Below are 22,236 nucleotides of genomic sequence, written 5' to 3' on the forward strand. Positions count from 1 at the left end.
CAGACTGTGCAGCCCCAGCTCCCTGCGTGAGCAGCCCTGTCTGGGTGCATGAAGTTTTGTGGTATTTCCATCTGAACAAAGAAGAAAGAGCTGAGGGGAGTCAGCACGGGGAAGGGGAGAGAGGTGAGCCAAAGGAGAGGCAGCCTGGGGGTAGTTATTCCTTATTTATTCCTTACTTTCCCTTAAGCTCCCTGCAAAGCTGTCCGGTTGACCTGCCCTAGGCAGAGGTCCCAAACCGCCTCACGCCTTTGGAAGGCTCCCGGTGGAGGTCATCGCTGCTTCACGGCCAAGGCCAGCCCGGCACGGTCAGCAAAACACCCCCCACATCTTGCAGCCCCCCTTGGGCCAGGGGCCGTTGCTGCTGCGCAGGGGATGGCTATGCGTGCCGGCACCAGCTTTAGCGTTTGGGCTTGCTTCAGTCTCGGTCCCACCTGGGAAGGGGATGCTGCAGGATGCGGCTCCTGCTCTGCTCCGTGCAGCATCCCTGTGGGAAGGGGCTGAGTTAAAAGCCCTGCTTTATCAGGGAGGGGGATGCCGGGCTGCCAGGCGCTCCACAGAGGAAAGCCCCGCCGTGCCCCCACGGCCCCTGGGTGGGTAAGCACAGGCACAGCAAGATCAGTGAGGGTCAAGCATCAGTGGCCTGTGGCGCGGGGTGTGCTGGGCTGGGTGGCGCTGGAGGAAAATGGGTCACTTGCCGCCATGGGGGTGAGGGCTGGGAGGCTGGTCCCCTCGATGGGGACACCCCTGGGTGTCTCTGCGGGCTGCATCCCCCATGCCAGAACGCCCCCCTGGCTGCTGAAAGGTGGCTTTGCTACCCACTACCAGGGAAACCCCAGGAACCAGGGAGCCCTAAGTGGATGATTCGGTGAAAATTGCTCCCTGGGCATCAGTGCAGCTGCCTGGGGACTTGGCACGGCAGGGTCAGAGATGTCCCCCACGTGCCACCACACTGCTGCCTGCACCCTGTGTCCCCCCGGCAGCAGGCGGTCCCACAGTTGCGTTCCTGTGCCCGGCACTGGGTGTGCTGTCTCCAGAGAAGCTGTGCCATGCCCGCTTGCCCGGCCAGTGCCACCTGAGGCACCCGTCCCGCTGTCCCTGTGGCCCTGGGACAGCCCTTCCCTTGGTGCAAGGCCATGCCAAGCCTAAGCCAGGGCAGATTAAGACATGACCAGCTAAAGCCACTTTGCTCCCGAACGAGCATATCCGCTTGGGATTTAGCGCATTTGCAGGCAGGGATTCACACCTTTAGGTGATTTGTCTTAATTGCCCCCAGCCTCTATGTGTGAAAAGCCTTTGGCAGGAGCGGCCGGGTGCTGGCTCTGCAGCACAGCTGAGCTTGGGCTTTCACCCGTGGCAGCCCCACACATGCTGTCGGGTGGATGCAACCTCCTTCCTTCCCCTCCTGCCTCCCCGCCCCGCCCCGCCCCAGCCGAGATTTCCTATGGATCCAGAGGATTTGGACCACAGACCCCTTCTGGGATGCCCCTCGCAGCGTGGCAGAGGAGCCGCTGCAGGTGCAGGGCTGCTGCTGGGGCACTCCGGCGCAGCGGCACACCGGGCACTGCGGAGGGGCCACCTGAGCACCCACCGGGCTGTGCGGGCAGTTGGCCTCCCAGAAATCAGTAACAGCTCCACAAATCCCAGCTCCTGCCTTGCCCTGGTTGCTGCCAGCACCGGGGGTGGCTGCTGACCCAGCCCGGGCACACTGGCTCCGTGGCAGGGCATGCAGGGCTCAGCACCCCTCCATGGGGCCGTGGGGGGCTTGAGCACCCGGGGGGCACCGCTGCCACCTGCACTGCGCAGGGACCTCGCAGGCCACAAAGCCCCACATTGTTGTGACAGCAGCTGAGCGTGGAGTGACGGCGACGCCTGGGTCCTTGCGACACGGCAGGGTGTGCAGCCGATGGAGGAACCCGCTGTGAAGCATCACCATCCCATCCGGCCCCGGGCACTCGCTGGCCGGGGTCACCCCGTCCCACCCCACAGCCCTGTGTTCCCTTCCCAGGGAAGCGCCGGCTGGGCGCTCACAGCCGCACCAGCTGCCGGCAGAGAAAGGCGGAATTATATGACAATGGCGGCGGAGTGCCGGGCTGCTGGCTGATGAATAATGCAATGGCCTCGCTCGCCTCGCCGGAGCAGCAGATTTCGTGTTTACCAACACCTGGGTCAAGCCTGCAGTGTGGGGGTGCAGGGGTGCAGCCCCCATAGCACCCCAGCCACAGGCCCTGCCGCACCCCCCCCAGTACCCTCCTCCCAGGCACCTGCTGTCCCCAGCAGCCCCGTGGTGCAGGATCTGGCCACTGGAGCACCGAGGGGCTTTCCCTGGTGTAGGGGGGTCTGGACCCCACCATGCGGTACGCTTTAGGGTGGACGCAGCCAGCACTCCCACCTCAGCATGGCTTCGTGGCTCCCTGAGCATCCCTGGCAGCGGCGGCAGCTGGAGGGATCCCTGACACGGGCGTTTCCATGGAAACGGAACAAAATGGCGCCAGGAACGGTGCTGCTGGGCCTGGCGAGGCGGCCTGCGCGGCCGGAGCAGGGTTACAGCGGGGAAGGGCTGAGGGTGCCGGGGCAGCGAGCGCGGCCGCTCACCCCACAGCTGGGATGGGGGTGACCGAGCCCCTCCGCTGGGGCCAGCCGTGGGACCGGCACCCCCAACTCGCCACGGCGTGCCTGTGGTGGGCAGTGCTGCCCGTGGTACCATGCCCTGTGTGCCACACTGTGCCAGCAGGGCCACCGCGAGCCGTGCCCTGCTCTGTCCCCGGCCAGCCGTCACCGCTCCCTGCTCCCCCCGGGCCTCTCACCCTCGTCGTCCCCCCCAGGGTCTCCCGTATCAGGCCTGTCATCCCGGCTACTTAATCTGGGTTTCTCAGTTACCCCATCCGGAAAAAATGTGTCTAAGAATACCCGGCACAGGCACGGTGCTTCCCGGGGCGGGGGGCTGCTGCCCCCCCTGCGCCCGCTGCCCGCCTCTGTGCCCCCCACCCCACCTGGGCACCGTCCCACCGCACCAGCCCTGTGTGGTGGTGGCTGCAAGTGTGGGACCAGGCTCGGGAGGGGGGGGCTGCTGACAGGGCACAGCGGGGGGGGTGTCTCAGACAGCACTGGGCTTCCTCAGCCACCACCCTGTCACCCCAAAGGCCACAGCCACCAGCTGGGCACCCCCCTGCAGCCACACACACCATCTCTGTGGCCAGCCCAGCTGTCTGTGCAGTTTGAAAGCATCCCCCCCACCCCCACCCCCCACCCCGAGGGCACCCCTGTCCCTAGAGGAGGGGACTAAGCGTGCCTGGGGTGTCCCTAAACGGGGGGGCAGCAGCTCCTGTGCTCGCCCCATCTCTCGCCTGGGCTCGGGGGGGGGGGCTGTGGCAATGGGTGCCGGCCTGCAGGGCTGCAGGGCTCACTGGGACAGGCGGGGGGGGCACAGAGCTGGTACAATCCCACAGGTCATGTTGCTTGGTTGAAACCTTGTTAATTTTCAATATATTTTTTTTAATTATTATTTACCCCCCTCTGCCCCCCAGGAAAGGGGAATCGTGAGCACTTGCACACTTTGGGAGATGGGGGACAGGGGAAGGGACGTTTGGCGCGGGAGGGGGCTCTGCCGGCTCGGACCGTTCACCTGCCGCGCCCGGGTCCGAGCCGAGCCGAGCCGAGCCGAGCCGAGCCGAGCCGAGCCGAGCCGAGCCGAGCCGAGCCAGGCAGACGCTCCGCGGGCCCCGCCCCGGCCCCCCCCGGGCGGCGGCGGGGCCAGTGGGCGGGGGCCGGGCGGAGCGGGACGCGCGGCTCGCGGCTCGGCGCGGCACAGCTCGGCTCGGCTCGGTTCCGCTCCGCTCCGCTCTCCTCTCCTGCCATGGCATCCAAGTGCCCCAAGTGCGACAAGACCGTGTACTTCGGTGAGCGCATCCTCGGGGTCCAGCCCCGCATCCCTCTCCCCGAGCCGGGGCGCATCCCTGGGACCCCCGCCCTGCCCCGGGTGCCCCCTCCCCGAGCCGGCGTACATCCCTGGCCCCCCGCCCTGTTCCCGGTCCCCATCCCGGCCCCGCTGCATCTCCGGGCCCTCTTCTCCTCCGCGGTGCCGGGGCGCCGCCAGCACCCAGACACCTGCCCGGCAGCCGCTGCTCTGCCCCCGGGCCCCCCCCTCGCAGCGGCCGCGGCCCCTTTGCTGCCCCCCCGGCCCCCCACCCCCGGGCAGTGCTGAGGGATGCTGCCGGCTGGCGCTGGGTCGGGGGGCAGGGGTGGGGGTAGCGGGGGGGTCGGGAGCACCCTCCCCTGCCCCCCGAGCCGAGGAGGTGAAGGGGGGGCGAGGAGGGTTGGGGGTGTGCCCGCTGCTTGGGTGCTGGGGGGGGGGGGCTCGTGTCCCCGTGTACCTGCTGGCTTGGGTCATGGGGGAGCCCGGCCTCTCCGGCATGGGCGAGGGGGCTCCCGTGCGCGGGGGGGTCCCTGTGGGGGGAGCAGGGGGGGCAGGTGCAGGCAGCACCTTCCCCCCGGGGTTCGCGGCCGTTCCCTGCCGGCCCCGCTCCCGCCGTGCCGCGGGTGGGCGCCCGGGGCGCCGCGCCGGGCCGGGCTCTCCGTGGGGCTTCCCCAGCCGCGGCCGGGCTCAGCGGGCCGGGCTGGCGTGCCCGGGCCGGCCCCGGGCGGCAGCGAGTCCCTGCAGGTCTCCGAGGGCCCGGCTCGGGGCTGTGGCTGGTCAGGATCGCTGGGAACCAGGGCTGGGGCGGCTCCCGTCGGGCATCCCGGGCCGAGCGCTGCCGGCCGGCTGGCAGAAAATGCCGGGAGCGGAGGTGGGAGCGAGGGCTGATGCCTTGATGCCTCGCCGCCGCTCCACGGGGAGCCTACCCCGGCTCGCTTCCCCCCCCTGGCCCCGGGGTGGGCATCCCCCGGGCTGCCCTGCAGGCTCGGCGTGGCGCTAGGGATGGATCCAGCTCTCCAGCCCGAGCTGCCCCCTGGCATCTGCTGGCCATGGAGTCCAGCTGGCCTGGCCCAGCGCTGCCCACCTGCACCCCTCCTTGCCCGTCTCCCTCCAGGGCTCCAGGGTCCAGCCCCGGCTGCCTCGGCACGTTTGTTTGGCAGGGAAATACCAAAGGGTCTTGATGGTGCCCGAGCGTTTGAGGCATTGTTGCTTTCATTCCTTTCTGGCCATCTCCAAGTAAACACAGAGAAATAGGAATTTTTTCTGTCTTCCTCCTTTAAATAAACCTATTTGTGCGGGGGTGGGAAGGGCTCGGATGTCTTTCCTTGTGTGAATCTTTTCCTTTTTAAGCAGAAAATAGTGTGTCCGCCCAGCTGGCTGGGCACTCGCCTGGGGTCAGGAAGCTGCTTCTCTCGCTCAGGGGCAAGCCTGCCCTGTGCAGGGGGCTGGGGCTGGGCTCCAGGACCACCTCCTCGCTGCTGGCAGGGGCCAGGCTATGCCAGGAGGTGACATGCCAGCCCCCAGTGCAGTGCCCATGCTCTTTCTTTCTCCCCATGTGCTGGGGGACTTAGGGGTCTCTCGGGGATATCACCTGGGGGGAGCAGTGCTGTACCCTGTTCCCCCAGCTGCGTGCCACCTCTCTCCCCCCAGGCACGTTTCTGTAGGTGTCCATGTCTGTGACCAGGTCTCTGCTGCGCCTTGGCTTCCCCGTCCGTCTGCCCCGGGGATGCTTGCCTGGCAGGCAGGGAGGGGACAGGCGCCCGGCAGCCGGGGAGCAGCAGCCCCCATCACATGATCCCCGCAGGGTCCCTGTGGCCCCCACTGCCCCTGAGAGAGACTGGGGGGATAAGTCAGAACGGGACCAAGCCAGAAACTTCTCTGTGCTTGGAGCTGAGATAGGCATCAGCAAGGACACGCTCCAGCCTTGAGCTTTTTTTCCTTGAGGAACCACCCAGGCTCTGGCAGAATAAACCCAGGTCCGTTTATTTAATGGATAGAAACTGGATGCAACCTCTGAGCCCTCTTTCCGGGACATGGCTCCTGGGGTTTCCTCCCGATGGACCATGTGGTTTGGTGGGAAGGCGATGGGAACACTGTGCCTGGAGTTCGGTAACGTTTGTGAATTCCTCTGCTGGCCCAAAGCTTAACGGGTGGTGATTCATAAAGCCCCGCTTGTTCGGGAGTGCTCCTCGCCTGTGCTGAATGGACGCTGGCAACTATAATTTCTCGAATGCCTGGGATTGCAGCTGTGGGTCATGTGTGAGAAATGCCACCGCGTCCCGTTCCGGGCCCCGCACAGTGCCGGAGCGGCTGACCAACGCCAACAATCGTGGGTACCGATGGAAAACTCATTTCCAGCCTGCCTGTTGCTTCATGCTCCCTGGAAAAATCCAGCGGGCTCCTCCCTGCGCAGTCAGGAGGATGTGGGTGTTTCCTGAGCTACAGAATGAGCTTTTTTCCTTTAAAAAGCACAGGGAAATATAAAAATAGTTTTCTGGCTTTTTTTTTTTTTTTTTTTTTTTAAAAAAAAAAAAATCAGGCTGAGGTCTGTGACATTGTTTCCAGGAGTGGCTGGGGCTAACTTCCCTGCTTCAGGGAGGCTGGAGGGATGGAGTGAATGTTTAACCAGAGGAGCAGTGCTGCCGGCAGCTGCCGGGGCTGCTTCCCATCCTGCGCTGGCAGGTGGCTGGGGGCTGGGGCTGGGGGCTGGGGCTGGGCTGTCTCTTTAGGCAGGAAGCACCGGAGGGACCAGAGTTGCCTGAAGCCAAACAGCCGCGCGTTTCCCCAGCTCCCTTTTGCACCCCTAGCCTTAAATGAGTTTTGCAGGGTCCTTGGGAGCCCTGGCCAAGCCTTTCCGCCTCCTGTCCTCTCTTCCCAGGGAACTGCGGGGGATCGTGGCAGTGGCGGGTTTCCTGTTTTCCCATCCCAAGCACGAGGCGGGCGAAAGCCTCGGGGATGCAGCAAGCGCACGTGCAGCAGGGTCTGCCAGCGGGTGGCTTTTGGGGAGCTCTCTGCACCTGCAGGGGTGTCTTGGGGCCGGCTGCTGTGCTGTTTGTTTGGGAAGGGGCATCCTAAAAGCACGTGGGAGTCACCCAGTAGCCCCAGGGCTTGTCCCAGTGGTGCAGAGCTGCTCTGTGGGGACAGTTCACCGGTGGAGTGCCAGCGGGGGACTAAGGACATGGACACATCCAGCTCGGAAGCAAGGAGGATCCAAGCCCAGGGCGCTCAGAGGGGCCCGCACAGGTGCCTGGCCCCGCTGTCACACTGCCGGAGGAGAGGGGTGCAGCAAGACACGGGGTGCAGCGAGGTGTGGGGTGCTCTGCCCGCTGGTGGGCCAGCCCTGTGGAAATGCCCTCTGCAGGGCTCTTCAATTAATAAGTAACCGCTGTCCTTGGCTTCAGGCACCGCATCAGCGCTGGGGGGGACAGTGGCCTGTCAGCGGCCAGGCAGGAGGGGCAGGGGAGCTTTATTTCGCTTATGGCCGTCCCTAACAAAGGAAGCGGCTCTTCAAGCCCCGCCGGTGAAGCAGTCGGCTCGGCAGCACGGAGCCTGGCTGGGCTCCTTGGGTAACCGCCTGCTCCCATGTCTCGGGGCAGCTGCTGGCGCAGCATGTGCACCTTGCAGAGCAGTAACTAAGGATGCACTAGTTCCCTGCTCCCCGCGCAGGGCCCTGCCGGGGCGGGGATGCCTCTGTGGGAAGTTGAAGGACGGGCTGATTAGCATTAGCTTCTCCCTCGGGAAAAGAGCATGAGCTATAGAAAATGATCTGCGGGAGGGCAGGACGGGACGGTGTGATGTCTCGGTCCCCTTGCTTTTGCGCACTGGGAAGTGCACGCTTTGCTGGAGCTTGCTGGGGCTCCGGCACGGTGCAGGGCCAGCACCTTGTGTGCGTGTTCATGGGCGGTGGCCTGCCTTGTGGGGAGCTGGGGCTCAGCTGCTGTGGGACACTGGGATCTGCAGGAATGTGCCTGCAGTGGTTGTGCCAGGGGTTTGTGCTGGCCAGCCTGAGTGCCCTGCCCTCCCTGGGCTGGCAGCCTGCGGGAAGCGGTGCTGGGGCCAGAGCCCTGGGGCTGGGGCAGCTCTCGGTAAGCTCAGCTGGTCCTGAGTGACTCAGTTTGGCGTCTGGTTTATGGAGCTTTGCACCCACGTCTTGGGTGCCAGGTAGGTCTTGGGCAGAGCTCCTTGTGTTCCCGTCCTCCCTCCCTGTCCCTGGCAGGAGCACAGGGATGGGGAGAGGTGGTGGGACTGGAAAGGAAAGGCAGAGCAGGAACGCCTGAGCGAGAGGTAATGGAAAAATCTGTCACTGTGATGTTGCAATCAGATACAGAGCTTGGAGCGTGTGCCATGGTGCCGCTTTTGGCTGCGGAGGGTAGTGGTGCCCATCACTCCTGCCAGTGGGCTGGGGGGCCCTGCAGCATCCAGGGAGGTGACGGTGGGGGGCAGGTCCTGGCACAGGGATGGGGAGACCTCTCCCATCAGCCTGCCAGGCGCTTCCTGGTGGGTATGCTGGTGCTGTGGCCCCCAGGGAGGTCCCGAGCATCCTCTCCCGCCGCTGTCTCTGTTCACACTGTGCTGCCCACAGTCCTGGGGCCAAACCCTGCCTGGAGCTGGTTGTGCCCCACAGCTGTGGGGAGCCAGCAGGGGTGTGTGGGGTGTGTGTGAGATGCTGTGGTGATGGAGGGGCACTTTAGACAGGCTTGGCTGCTCCGGCATGTCTCTGAGTCCGGCTGTTACTGACACGGGCCAGGAAACTGTCTCATCCTCCTGGCGCTGCCCACCGGAGATGGTATCTCAGCACACAGGAGGGACACCGTGCTTGGGACCAGCGATTCCGCAGGGAGGGGTTTTGCCTGTGCCGGCCGTGCCCTGGCTCTTGGCTGGCTGCTCTGCCCCTCGCTGTGCGGCGGGGCGAGGGGGACCTCCGGCTGCTTGGATTCTTGCTGCTGGCTGGGGCTCCTGCCTGCAGCGCCTCACATGCGGGTCTGTGTCGCGGCGAGTGAGCAGCTGATTTCTTGGCCTCAGCCCTGGCTGAATGCAATGCCTGGCAAAACCCACTGCTGATCCTCTCCCAGCAGAGCCACGGTCGAGCTGCCTGGCCTCAGAGCTGGAGGGATGCATCCCGTGCGGATGCTGCTTGATGGAGTACAGCAGGCGGGTGGGAAATGGAGAGCGACTCTTGCTGGAGGCTGCCCTGGCCCTGTAAGCCAGAGCAGGAGGTGGAAGGCTCAGGACCAGGAGAGTGCCTGCAGGAGGTGAGGTTTTGTCGGCAGCGAGGCAGGGAGTGGTGGGTGCGCAGGAGCCATGCCACGCGCTGGGGTGCCCAAGTGGCTCAGCTCAGGGGGGGGGGCGGCTGGGGTCCTGGGTAAGACCTCGCCTCTCTGCTTGGCTGGAAGCAGGACCCCTCACCTGGGGTGTTCCTTGTCCCCCCCACCCCGGTGAGTCCGTACCGAGCTGGCTTTGTTGCACACTTGGAGGGAGCCCAGAAGCAAGCGATTCGGGGCCGGAGGGCTTGCCTCGCCTTGCTGTGGGGGAGCTGGATATCCACGTCTTGGCCGCAAAATCACGGTGCGGCATAACTGTCGGCAGCGGCTGTGTGATGGGGAGAGGAGCTGCCTGGCTGTGCTCGGGGAGGCAGGAGGGGACAGAGTGGGGGATGTGGGAAGGCAGCGCAGACCCTTCCTGGCGGACCAGGGCAGTGGCTGGCCGCATGGCAGGAGGTCCTCAAGCCATCCCTCTGCCTTTTCCATCTCCCAACCACACTGAGAGGGACTGGGGAGAGGAGGAGGCTGCCGGCTACCTGGGCTAGCAGCTTTGTTTCCAGCCATTCACCAGGCTCCTTTCCCTGTGCTGATCTCTCTTCCTCATTCCTTTGTGCCTGTAACTGCTTTGAAGTGCATCTGCGGTGGGTCTGACAGCATCCCTCTTCTCCAGGGATGCCGGTCGCTGCATTCCCGTGGGGATTTGGCATCTTTATTGCCAGACTGGGCTTTGTCAGCCCTTCCCCATGTCCTCCCAGGGCTGCCATGGGGTGGATGGGGCAACAGCCCAGCCCTTTACAGAGACGCGGCTGCAGCTTCGGTTGCTTTTGCTGAATAAGCCTCTGGCTGGAAGCAGCGCTGACATCAGGCTGTGGAAATACCTGCGTGAGGGCCTGGAGCCAGCTTGTCGCGGCCCCCGGCACTGAGGCTGGGCGGAGGGATGCTCCCTTCCCACCCCAAAAAGATGCACCCACCTGCTGCCTGCTCCAGCTGCCTTGCCCAGGCACAGCAGATAATTAAGGGATGAGCTTCATTGTCTCCAGGGTGGGGCTGCCGCAGGGAGCAGGCTGCCACAGCAGCCCCCTCGGGTGCTTGCCTGCTCCTGGCCTCTGATTTTCCCCAGCTGTGGTGGTGTCCTTGGCTGGTGCGGGCTGCACCTCTGCATGGTGCACATTTACCCCACGGCTAGGTACTGCAGCCGGCCCCCTACCCAGCCGTGCTCCTCCGCGGGGCTGTTTGCCATAGGGGGGAGGTTTATTATCGATGGGCACCCGGTGCCCACCCGCGGCGAGGTGGGTGACCCAGGGCCGGCAAACCCCAAGGCATGCACCTTTGGCAGAGTTCCTGGAGGCGAGTACCCTCAACCCTGCCCTTCCCAGGGGCGCTGCACGGCTGGTTTAAATTTAGTGGGCTTGAGGGAACGTTGTGCCACAGGGCTGAGCGTGTAGGTGCGGGATGCAGCAGCGGGGCAGGACGTGTATGCGCTTGGGTTGATGCTGAGAGGACACAGGTGCTGCCCATCCCTGTCGGTGGTGGAGGCTGGGTGCAGTGTGATGCCTGGCTGAGCAAAGCCCCGCTGGAGTCCCATGCTGTCCCGTGCTCCCTGCGCAGAGCTGGATGGAGCCCGGGCACTGCCTGGCCCCAGGCTGCTTTTGCAGCGCTGGTAGAGGGGCGTCCCCGTGGAGCCAGGGGGTGTGGAGCAGGGCTCCCCACAGCAGCTGCCTGGGGGTCTTCGCAGCGGTGGGAGGGCATGGCCGGAGACTTTTCCTCCAGAGCTGATGCAAGGGTGGTGCAGATGTGGCCGGGTGACAGGAAATCTGGGCGCCGCTGTTTTCCCTCCGCAGTGATTTATGGGGCAGTGCGACCATGTGCGGGACGCCGCTGCCCTGGAAATAGGCTGGGGTGGCTCCAGGCTGCTTCCTCCGCTCCGCACGAAGAACAATGCCGCCTGGAAAGCCGTCCTGGCTGCGCCGGCTCTAGCCGTGTCCCCCAGGTGCCCTTGTTTGCAGCCAGAGGGTGCCTGCCCAGCTTCTGCGTAGCATTTCCACCCCCAGGCAAAGGGCAACCCCCGCGGTTCCCGGGCTGTCCCCATGCCCTGGCAGCAGGACTGGGCACCGGGCCACCTCCTTCCTCCTGCCCTGTCCCCTGCCAGGGGCTGCGGGTGCCAGTGAGGTCCCCCTTGTTCTGTGTGGCCTGGGGGTGCGTTGGCAGGGGGGTGTGCATTCATCAGGGCGCAGCAGGGATTCACAGCTGCCTGAAATATTACGGGGCGGGGGGGGGACGCTGGGAAGGCATCTTGTCTGGCGGGGGCGGGAAGGAGCTGGTGTGGGCTGTGGCCGGCTGGAATTGCGATGGCCTCCGGAAAGCATCCGCCGGGAGTTTCCTCCTTGCTCTGTACCCGGGGCTGCAACAGCAGCAGGAGCTGGGGGTGATGCGGCCACAGCACAGCCTGCCCTGGCTGCGCATCCGCTGTGACAAAGCCGAGTGGCTCTTTGGCCCGGAGCCCCTGGCTCAGCTTTCAGCCCATCACGCTCCGTTTCCCTCCTTGGTCACTCAAGGAGGCACCCGTTGGTGCCGGGGAGGGCCGCGAGGATGCAGGGCTCCTGCAACAGCCCCAAGGCAGGGGGGTGCTGGGACCTCAGTGTCCCCCTCGCTTTTGGGGACAGCTTGCAGGGCTGGGGGCTGTGTGCCCTGGGGCTGATCCTCTGCCCCCGGGGGCAGCTGAGGGCTGCAGACGAAGGGGAAGGCAGGATCCAGCCCCGGGCCCTTCCCTGCCTGCTGCAGGGGGCCGGGGAAGCACGAGCCCCCCGGCTTGGGGGCTGGCAGAGATTTGCCCTGGCAGCTTTGAGCAGGCAGGCACAGACCCTCGGCTGTGGCGGGGCACCCGGCCACCTGCTCCCACCTGGGGTTTGGTCCAGCAGCCTGGGCTTGTGTGTGGCATCCCTGGGAGGTCAACTCAGAGCTGCTTCCAGCTGATGCTGGTCCCCCAAGGCCATCTCCCATGTGCCTGCCTGGGGATGCTCTCGGGGGTCTCCCCTGCCACCCCGAGGTGATGGCTCCTGCTCTGCCCCCTCGCGCTGCCCTCCTCTGCCACCGACCACCATGCTTTGCGCCAGGGTTGATTTTTTTTGGCTGGTGATGGCAGTTGTTCTGGCTTATCTTGGCCCTGTGGTGTGCCCCTGACGCAGCTGTTTGCCTTGGGAGGAGGGCGGCTCTGGAAGCCAGGAGCAGCCCATGGGGAGCTCTTGACCCCCATCTTGACCTGATGGGAACAGGTGACATTTGCTGAGGTCCTCGAGGGACAAAGGGCTGGGAACCCCGCCGTTGCAGAGGAGGTCTTGTAGAGCAGGGCCAGGCTCCGGCTGTGCTTTTATTTGCTTGTTAAATATTTTATTTGGCTCTTCTGATTTAGTTTTATGGTGGCTTTAACGGGATCGTGCTGTTTTCCAGCTGTCTCCGCACATGTGCAAGAAGAGGGAGGGCGAAGGAGAATTGGTGGGGGGCACGGGGCAGTGCCCGTCACCCCAGAAGCTGGGAGGGAGGGGGGGTGGAGCAAGGCTGGGGATGCAGGATGAGGACTGGCAGCGTGTGCCACCTCCTGGAGTGCTCCTGGGGAAGAACAGCTCGGGGCCAGCTGGAGGAGGCGCATTCATGTAACCGGTCTTAAAGCATTTTCCTTCCTTGAATTTGCCCATTGGCGCTTTGAAACTGTTTTCTGTGCCAGCAACGAGTTGCTCTGCAGGTTTGTGGCACTCCAGGGCAATGCAGGGCTGGTGCCTGTGTACCCATCTGCACCTCGTGCCTGCTTCTGGGCTGGGGGCGAGGGGGGAGCACCCTCACGCCAAGAGACAGGTGTTTTCCAAACATCCATCCTTGGTGACAGCGGAGGCTGCCTGCCATCCCATCCTCCCGGCTGGAGGCAGGCGGGTGCCCTGGGAGCAGCACCAGCTGAGGGCTGGAAGCGGCCGAGGCTCCCCGGGGAGCCCAGGAGGCTGGTGTGCGTGTGGGAGGCATGACTAAACGGGTGGGGTGGGCATGGTAACGCCAAATATTTGAATGGGAGCAGGGTCATGCTGGGTAACGTGGTGGTAAAAAATAGATGCAGGGAGTAGAAAGGAAAATGCTACCGTTGCTGGAGTGGCGCGTGGGAAAGGGTGTCTGCAGTGGCAAGGCTGGCGCTGAGGGTGGGCAGAGGGTGGGGGGGCTGCGCCCATAGAATGGCCCTGGGGAGCCCGTGGGCTTCAAGCAGGGTGGTCCCCGCAGCGTGGCTGATTTGCCAGCGTGCCGATGAGTGCAGCCCCCTGTGGTGCCCAGAGCTTGGCTTCCCCAGGGGCTTTAGCAGGTGCTGGGCAGTTGCTCACCCCTCTCTTGTGTTCCCGGCAGCCGAGAAGGTGTCCTCCCTGGGCAAGGACTGGCACAAGTTCTGCCTGAAGTGTGAGCGCTGCAACAAGACTCTGACCCCGGGTGGGCACGCCGAGGTAAGAGCCACCGGGGCGGGTGGTGGCGGGGAGCCCTGCTGCTGGGCAGGGTGGCCTGGTGGGCTCTCCAACACCCCAGGGACGGGGGATCCCAGGAACTGGGCTGGGGCAGGTACCCGATGCCATGCGGATGGGCTGTCCCTGGGGCACGCAAGCCCAGGAGCATACACTGCGGCTTCAAATGCTGCTGCTCCAGAGCTCCCATGCACAGTCCTGGGCAAGCCACAGAGTGGTGCTGGCACCACGTGTGGTGCCCCAGCTGTGCCACCCTGGTGCGAGCTCCCAGGCAGCCTGCGCGGCAAGCGCTTGAAGCAGCTTCGTGCACCAGGCAGGCTTGTTTGGGCATCGTGCTGGCTTTCAAGGCATGCAGGTGCCAAGAGCCTGTACTGGAATGTGGTTAAAACCACCAAGAATCTCGGGATGAGCGGGTTGCCGTGGTGGTGCTGTCTCAGCATCGGTGCTTTCGGTGCCCTGGGGCTTGCGCTGGAGTGCGATGGCACTACGGCTGCCCAGCACTTGGGAGCACAAAGGTGCTGTGCCGGTGGTGGTGGCAGGTGCTTGGGCTGGAGAGCAACTGTGTTTTTCTTGTGCAGTGCCCCAGCGTGACACCCGGTGCCCTGGGTTTTGCACAGTGCCTGTCATGCCAGAGTGTCACCAGCTCTTTAGCGCGCTGTTAGCAGGCGGCACAGCTGGGGAGCGGGTGGCGGCGGCAGGGACAGCCGTGCTGGTTGCCACCAACCCATGAGGGGAGTGGGGCCTGTCCTGCCGGCGGGGATGGGGTTGCACGGGTGCATCTGTGCTTCGGGCCGGGTTAAGCCTGGGGGATTTGCTGCTTCTCCATATAAGGCCAGATTCTGCTCCCGTGGGGGACGGCAGCCAAGCCCCCACCGACTGTGCCAACAGCAGAATTTGGCCCTTCCCTGCATTTTCTCCCTCCTTTCAAAGCCAGCGTGTCCAGCTGGGTTGGAAAGGTGTCGCGGGGAGACCGACTAAATGTTTACCCTCCCCTCCAGCATGGTAACGCTGTGAGCATACTGACATTTATGCCTTGCGATGTTCTGCAGCCGCCTGCTGCCCGCCCGGAGCCTGCCCGCTCCCCCAGCCTTGACCCCCAGCCCTCGCCTTCGGCACGGCAACGCTCAGGGCGGCGAGGGAAGGGACATCGCTTCTGCCAGCGCCTGCCCGGCCCGTTTTGGGCAAGGTGCCCTTGCCTTGCAGCAGAGGGGTTGGAGCGTGGGAGCTTGGGGCATGAAGCAGGGCTGAGATGCTGATCAGAGCCGAGCAGGCAATGGGGTGGGTTCGTGCCTGAGGTGGGGTCTCGGTGGGTTTTCCACACAGGGCAGTGTGTGTGGCAGCCCCGCTGGCCCCCTGCCCCAGCCACAAATGCTCGCTCTTGTCTCCTGGACTCTGTTCCCACTGGCCCGTGAGAAATGGCTATGGGACCTCCAGGGCTTATCGCCCGCTTTGTGCCTTCCTGCGATAATTGCCCCCAGCCGATAGCGGGGCCAATAGTGGCTGGGCTGGGACCAGAGCCCACACGGGGCCTCTGATCTCAGGCCGAGGCAAGGGGGAGGCTCAGCTCGGGGAAGCCACAGTGCTCTGTGCGCCTGACGGCCTGACCGCGCAGGGATTCTTGATGGGCAAAGCGATGCCTTACTGGGTCCCGGTGGCCCACTGCCTGGCTGGGACTGGGGGATGCCTCTCGACTGAACTGCCAAAGGTGCTAGTGCTCCAGTCCCGTGGTATGGCATGTGCAGAACAGCTGGAGCATCTGATGCCAGTAAAATCCTTGAGTGCTCGGGTTGGGTTAGGCTGTCGCTGGCAGACCTGCAGGCTGGGTGCATTTTGCGGTGTAGGCATGGCCATGGTGGTGTCTGAACACCAGCGGGGATGGAAGAGATCCCAAGGGAGCAGTTGTTGCTGCTCAGCATCCTAACAATCCCCTCTCTCCCCAGCACGACGGGAAGCCCTTCTGCCACAAGCCCTGCTATGCCACACTGTTCGGTCCCAAAGGTACGTCCATGCCCCCCGGTGCCTGTGCAGCCATGCCCAGGGCTGCAGGAGGGGTCAGGTCTCCCCATCCCTGCTGGCAGGGAGCCACGGCCCTGAAAGCACCCCAGGAGCCAGCCTAGCATGGGCTGAGCATCCAGCCAGCACTTTGCCATCCCAACCCTGCCACCCCTTGTGCAGAGGGAGAGGAGGGAAGGATCCGTTCCAAATAGTTGTCTTTTTTCTTTTTTTCTTTTTTTTTTTTTTTTAAATATTTAATACAAAATTCCCATTCAAACAGAAGGTGGAGTCACTCTCCTATCTCAGATGAGGTTGGAGAAAGCCTGAGTCAGGACGTCGCAAGCCGGGGCCGAGGTGCAGCAGTGCCCGCAGTGGCCCCATGGCTCAGTGGGGCTGGGTGCAGTGGGGCAGGGGGGCTGGGGAGAGGATGGAGACCCTGAGTGCTCCCAGGCTATCACAGACCCTCTCTGCCCCATTGCAGGGGTGAACATCGGTGGTGCCGGGTCCTACATCTATGAGAAGCCGCAGATCGAGGGGCAGACTGCTCCGGGGCCCATCGAGCACCCGGTGAAGGTAGAGGAGAGGAAGGTGAATGCCGCGCCACCCAAGGGACCCAGCAAAGGTGAGGGGCAGGGCTGGACGGGCAGCCTGGCCCCCTCTGCCAGAACCACCGTGTTTGGTGATGGTGTGGGGTACAGGGTTCGAGTGGGGGTTCCTCTGCACACATGTGTCCTGGCTGAGGTGTCACCCCGCTTCCCACACCCCTGCCCTCTCTCCTTCCAGCTTCCAGCGTCACCACCTTCACCGGGGAGCCCAACATGTGCCCACGCTGTGGCAAGAGAGTCTACTTCGGTAAGGTGACCAGCAGGCAGTGGGTGCCTGCCCCGGGGTGGCACGGCCCTGTGGTGCTGGGGCTCCATGCAGGACCCCTGGGGGCACGTGGAGGTGGGGGAGTGGGGGGGATGGCTCAGAGATGGGGTTGGGGGCACAGAGAGATGTCCCCAAGGAGCCTGCAGCGATGGGTGCTCTTGGAAAAGGCTTCATCTGTATTTTGTCCCCTGCTGTCACCTCCCAGGTGGGTGGCTGCGCTTAATAGCTGTCCTCGGCCAACCTCTGTCACCTGGGAGGCAGCGGAGGTGGTGGGAGAGATGCGGGAGCCTGGGATGCACGGGGCTGTCTTGGGATTTTGTCTGTAGAGGTGATGGCCCCATGGGACATGCTCCCCCTTGGCATCTGTGCAGGGGGGCTGGTGTGACCCTCACTCCTTGTCCCCGCTCTAGCCGAGAAGGTGACTTCGCTGGGGAAGGACTGGCACCGTCCCTGCCTACGCTGTGAGCGCTGCAGCAAGACACTGACCCCGGGGGGCCACGCTGAGGTGAGGATGTCCCAGCCCTGGGAGCCCCGGGTAGCACACGTGGGGGGTGCCAGCGGGGCATGGTTGAGCCATGCCGTGCTGGCTGGGCAGCCCTTGCCTTTGGAAGAGGGCAGGGCAAGGCTGGCGGAGGCAGCTGCTGCAGCCTGGGGGGGCACTGGAGGTGCTGGGGAGTCTGCAGGGGGTGAGCCGGAGAGCTGCCCAGCCAGGGGGATCTGTCCTAGGGACTGGCTTCTCCCCGGACCCCTGCCCCGTGTGATGTGCTTCTCTCTTTGCCCCGTGCAGCATGATGGACAGCCATACTGCCACAAGCCCTGCTATGGGATCCTTTTCGGGCCAAAAGGTGAGTGCTTGGGGTGGGGAGCTGCTCCAGGGGCACACGCCCCACCTGGGCTGCTGCTCTCGACGCTGCCACCACCCAGAGGGGACATCTCCCTGGAACCCACCACCTCTCAACCTGGGTCCTCACCTTCCTGTGTCTCCCTCCGTGCAGGCGTCAACACCGGAGCTGTGGGAAGCTACATCTATGACAAAGACCCCGAGGCGAAGAACCAGCCCTAGATGGTGTCCCCCTGCCCCGCCGCCTGCTCTGTGCCCCCATACTAACCTGCTCGCAGCCGGAGCAGCCCCCCGCCAGGCTGGCCATGGAGCTGTGCTCTCTCTGCTGTCTCTACTCCGGGCAGGATGGCCCTGCCCCCCGGGTTATATATCATAGTCTTTAATATAAGCTTCAGTGTTTAAAGGCAAAGGTAGAAGGTGTCTCTGGTGATTCCCAATGTGCTCTGCCCTCCCCAGCACCCACCCCCAGCCCCCCCTGCCTCAAGCGTGGGAGGCAGCAGGGTGGGTGTGGAGATGTCACCATGTGCAGGGGACAGCGAGTGGCAGCTGAGGGGATGAGGGTCAGGGGAAGGTGGTGGCAGGAGCCCCACCACGGGAGGGTGCTCCCGGCTGCCCCCCACATGGAGGGTGATGGAGCTGGGCAGGCATCCCACTATGTTTGGGGATGGGGGCTGCTGGTCAGGGCACTCAGCCCTGTGGGGACGTGCAAGTCCCCTGAGGGCTCTGGCCCGTCTGGCAGTGCTGCTCTTCTCCTGACCCTTCCCGGGCTCCGTGCCCTGGCCCTCGCTCTCCCTGGGGCCAGCTGCCACTCAGACTCTAGGGTCTGGCACCCCCTGACATTCCCATCCCTGCACTCCCCGGGCATCTCTGTATGTGCACCAGCTGCTGGCTGGTTTCAGTTGGTGGTGTCCCCCCATCCAGGTTGGCAGCAGAGCCCGTGCCGGGGGTGGGGAGGGGCACCTTGTGGCTGCAGCTCTGGGGGAGTGGGCTGCTCCCTGCCTTCGGAAGACAGAGCACATTGGGCTGGTGGCTTGGCGGCAGGATGCCCGCCTGCTTCCCAGAGCCAGAGGTTTCTCGTTGTTGTTGTTTATTTATAAGCAGTTGTAAATGTGCCCCTTGCTTTGGAGAATGACACGTGCCCTCCAGTCTTGCCCGTCCCCCCTGTGCACCCCCAGCCCCACTGCTGCCCAGGAGGCCGGGGAGGGTGCTGGTGCAGGGGACCCGCCGGGGTAGTGAGCCCTGGGGTGCCAGCACCCTGCTCTCTCCGGGCTCCCTGCACCCACCGCAGGGCTGACTTTTGTTATTTGCTGACAATAAAAGTTTTGAGAGATACATTGTGTGGCTCAGCTTTGGGAAGAGCAGGGGAAGCTCTGTGTGCTGCACAGCATCCCTCTGGTCCTGGGACAGGTGAGGACCCTGCTGCTGTGGCAAGGCAGAGCAGCCTGAGCCCCAGCTGATCCTGAGCTGCTGAGGCCAGAGCTGCTCTTGGTGCAGCACAGGCTGTTGCCCTCCCTGGGTTTGTAGGGGATGGGATGGGATGGGATCCTCCCTGGTTTTGCAGGGTGGAATGTCAGGTAACAGGTGACGCTGCTCCCCCCAGCCAGGTCTTGCTGAGCAGGCACAGTGCCTGAGCAGGGCTGCCAATGGGAAAGCCTAGCGTGGCGGCAGCGAGGCAGGAATGCAGCGTGGCGGCACGGGCCAACCCCTGGGAGCTGCCGTGTCCCTGGCCAGGTACCAGCCCGGCTGCCAGGCCTGGGTTTAGACACGCAGCTATTCCCCCTAGGAGCCCGGTGTCTGGAAAGCAAGGCATGGAGGCTGGGGCTGCCAAGGCAAACACCAGCTCTGGGAACCATTGCTCCAGCTCGTCCCCTCTGGCAGGTTGTTTGAGAGCCCCAGGGATGCAGGAACCTCACTGGCCCCGTTTGCTGGGGAAAACGGGGACCTGGCACCCCTGCAATGTCTTGCATCCTTGTAGCAGCATCAGCCCTGGAGCTGCTCCATCGCTGTGCAGAGGAAGGGGGCTGGGTGCCGACCACGGCCGCGGCCTTGCTCCTCGCCTGGACGCGGCTGGGCAATGCAGCGGGCACCACGCAGCGGGCACGGGCATCGGGCATCGTGCCTGCAGGGAGCGTTCGGCCGCAGCGGCGTCCCCGGGGCTCGGGCCGTGGGCAGGGCAGCGGGCACAGGAGCCGCTGGTGTTCCCTCTCCCGGCAGCAATCCCAGCCTTTTCCCAGGCACGGAGGTCTCGGCAGCGCAGTTCCCGGGTTGGGACCGGGCTATGTGTATTTGTGTTTTGGCGGGGTTTCCATAGAGCCTTGACCCCCCTAATGCTTTAGGGGACAAGGCTGCTGCACAAAGCAGAGCGGTGTCGCTCTGCCAGCTCCTCCCTTGGCTGACGGCAGGGAGCTGGGCCCTTGCAGACAAACTTGGCCAAATTTGCCCCATGTAGCAGCTGCGGTGCTGGGGTGGGGGTCCCCATTACCCATCCAGGACCCAGCACAGCTGTTAGCAAAGCACTTGGTGTGAATTCAACTCTTGTTGCAACTCGCCAGCCTTTTTGCTAGCCCGTGGCAATCCCCCGCAGCAGGGAGTTTCCCCAATAGGCTGCATAGGCTGATTTTGCTCCCCATCGCCCTACTTGCAGCTCAGCAGGGGTTTGCCCTCCCCAGCGCCCACCTGGCCCCACGCTTTGCACCCAGCCTCACCATGGGCACTGGCCCTGCTCCTTGGTGGGGGACATGCAGCAGGTTCCATCCCCAGCGCCTCTGGGCAGATGCTCGCTGGAGCCGGGAGCCCGGCACACATGGGGCCTCACCTGAGACCGAACGCATGGCCCGGCAGGGGTGGGAAGGAGCTGATGCAGGGCTGTAGTTAAGTCGGTGGTCTTGAGACAGGGAGGAAGGCAGCTTGGGGTGGCAGGGATGGGAAGGGATGCCCCGATGGCTGGTACCTGGGTTAGTTCTGGGTGTGATACAGGGCAGGGCAGGTGCAGCATCCTGCCTGCTCCCAGGCAGCAGCCACCCAATGCAAGGTTTTATTTTGGTTTGGGTCTGGCTTTTTTTTTTTTTTTTCTCTCTGTTTTTGCTTACATTTTCTTTTCCCTATGAGAGTTTTATTGGGGGAATGCAGTGAAATTAAAAATAGACAAAATTCATCTCTGCTGTGCAACAGGGTGCTGGGAAGCCTGCCTCTATCACAGCTTCCTGCTACCCCAAAAGGAACGATCTGGCTGCTCAGGCTCCAGGTGGGTGATGTCTCTTCACTGCCCCCCCCCCCCCCCCCTTGATGTGGTGGGGGTCTGGGCACCCCTTAGAGCAGAAGGTGGCCCCCAGGTATGGCAGGTACCCACAGGGTAGGTGTTAAGACCAGGAAGCTGAAGGATGTAGCAGGGCTTTGGGATGCCATGTGGGACTATCCCTGTGCGTGCCGAGGGGTCAGGGCTGCCCCTGTGCTGCAGGGTCGGTGACCGGGACACCGACACAGCTGAGTGGCACTTTGCTCAAGCACAGAAGGCAGCTCTGGCCTCTAATCCTTGGTGCATTTTTGGATTTATTTTTGGGAGACCTATGTGAGCTGAAAATGCTTCTTTACTTGAGGCTTGGAAAACATCCTTCCCCTTGGGGCTGTCAAATATTTTATTTTTTTGCAGCTTGGACTTGCTAGTGGGATAAAAAAGTTGGAGGGCTCTGATGACTGCAGACATGCTCTCCAGGGTACGGAGGAAAAATAGAGAACAAAGTGGATGCAGCTTTGCTTGGAAAGCCCCCAAGCCCTGTGAACTTGTCCTGGGCAATTACCCTCGCTGGCTCCCAGTTTTCCTGGGAGCCAGTGGAGCTCAGCAAGGAGCCGTGACTTGCAGCTCCTCGCTGGGTGCAGGGCAGGGATCCCACCAGCTGCCACGATGCACCGGTGGTCAACCTGTTTCAAGGGCAGTCTGGCCAATGAGTGTCAGCCTGGGTGTCCCCAGGCTGCAGGAGGAGCAGGATTGTCACCTAGGGGTGTTTCTCAACAGAAGACTGGGGGTGCTGGCACCACCAGAAACAGGGCAACATCGCTTGCACTGTCATTAGTGACCCAGGAAAGAGACTGTGGTCAAAGGCTGGTCCCGGCGGGGCACAGCAGGCTACACACGTGGAAAACACCAGGGAGGGACCTGGTGGGGGTAGGAATGAGGAGGGCAGCCCTGTACTGCAACATCTGAGCCGGAAAGGGAGATGCAACCATGGCAGTGTGGAGGGGCTCCTGAAACGCAGGGAGACAGCAGGACAGCATGGCTGTGGCTGGCAGCACGGCTCTGATGTGCTGGGGGCCAGAGCAGCACAGCTGGGCAGCGAAGCAAGACAAATTTAAAGCGTTTGCTGGGAAGTCACTAAATAGAAGCCAAAAGGGATGAAGTGCTGGAAGATGTGATTTAAGATGGGATATTGAAAGTGACCCAGTAAGCCCGGCTTGCTTCTGCAAGGGCCGAGGACTGGCTCTGATACTCCCTGAAGTCAGTGGTGCGGCTCTCCCTGCCTTGGCCGGGCTTTGGCTTGGCCCCAGAGGGAGGTTAAAGGACTGGTTATAAATACTGGATAGGGTGGAGGAGAGCAGGCAGGGATGAAGGAGGGGGAATGGCATAAAAGCAAGATGAGGAAGATTTGGGCTGTAAATCCCCCTGCCAGTGCACACAGGGAGAGCTGCTGGTGCTGGTTGGTGCTGGCTTCATCCCTCAGCGGCTCCCCAGCTTGTTGCATCTGTAGGGGAATTTCCCCGCCCCCCCCCCCCGATGTCAGCTGGGTTCTGTAGCAGCCTTCAGATCACCCGTGGGTTTCCAGGTGGGGTGGGCAGCTGGGGGACCACCCTGGGGGCTCAGAGGGGCTCCTG

The 22,236-nt window shown here is 63.6% G+C and overlaps 1 protein-coding gene across 1 annotated transcript; it reads left to right on the plus strand.

The window, feature by feature from the left end:
- The first annotated feature begins 3,729 nt into the window (after positions 1-3,729).
- Positions 3,730-18,702, plus strand: CRIP2 (cysteine rich protein 2). The gene is made up of 8 exons (XM_055815573.1): positions 3,730-3,896; positions 13,555-13,649; positions 15,605-15,662; positions 16,141-16,281; positions 16,443-16,511; positions 16,940-17,034; positions 17,317-17,374; positions 17,525-18,702. The coding sequence occupies exons 1-8, from the start codon at positions 3,854-3,856 to the stop codon at positions 17,590-17,592; spliced, it is 627 nt and encodes a 208-aa protein (XP_055671548.1). The 5' UTR covers positions 3,730-3,853; the 3' UTR covers positions 17,593-18,702.
- Positions 18,703-22,236: the final 3,534 nt, after the last annotated feature.

The sequence above is a fragment of the Falco peregrinus genome, chromosome 10, assembly GCF_023634155.1.
Source record: "Falco peregrinus isolate bFalPer1 chromosome 10, bFalPer1.pri, whole genome shotgun sequence".
In the NCBI taxonomy this organism is placed as follows: Eukaryota; Metazoa; Chordata; class Aves; order Falconiformes; family Falconidae; genus Falco; species Falco peregrinus.

Excerpts from the sequence above, each read along its gene's own strand:
- CRIP2 (XM_055815573.1), top strand. The coding sequence starts at position 3,854 with ATGGCATCCAAGTGCCCCAAGTGCGACAAGACCGTGTACTTCG. Across the intron at positions 13,650-15,604 it reads CCCCGGGTGGGCACGCCGAG|CACGACGGGAAGCCCTTCTG; the intron begins GTAAGAGCCACC and ends CTCTCTCCCCAG. Across the intron at positions 17,375-17,524 it reads GATCCTTTTCGGGCCAAAAG|GCGTCAACACCGGAGCTGTG; the intron begins GTGAGTGCTTGG and ends CCCTCCGTGCAG.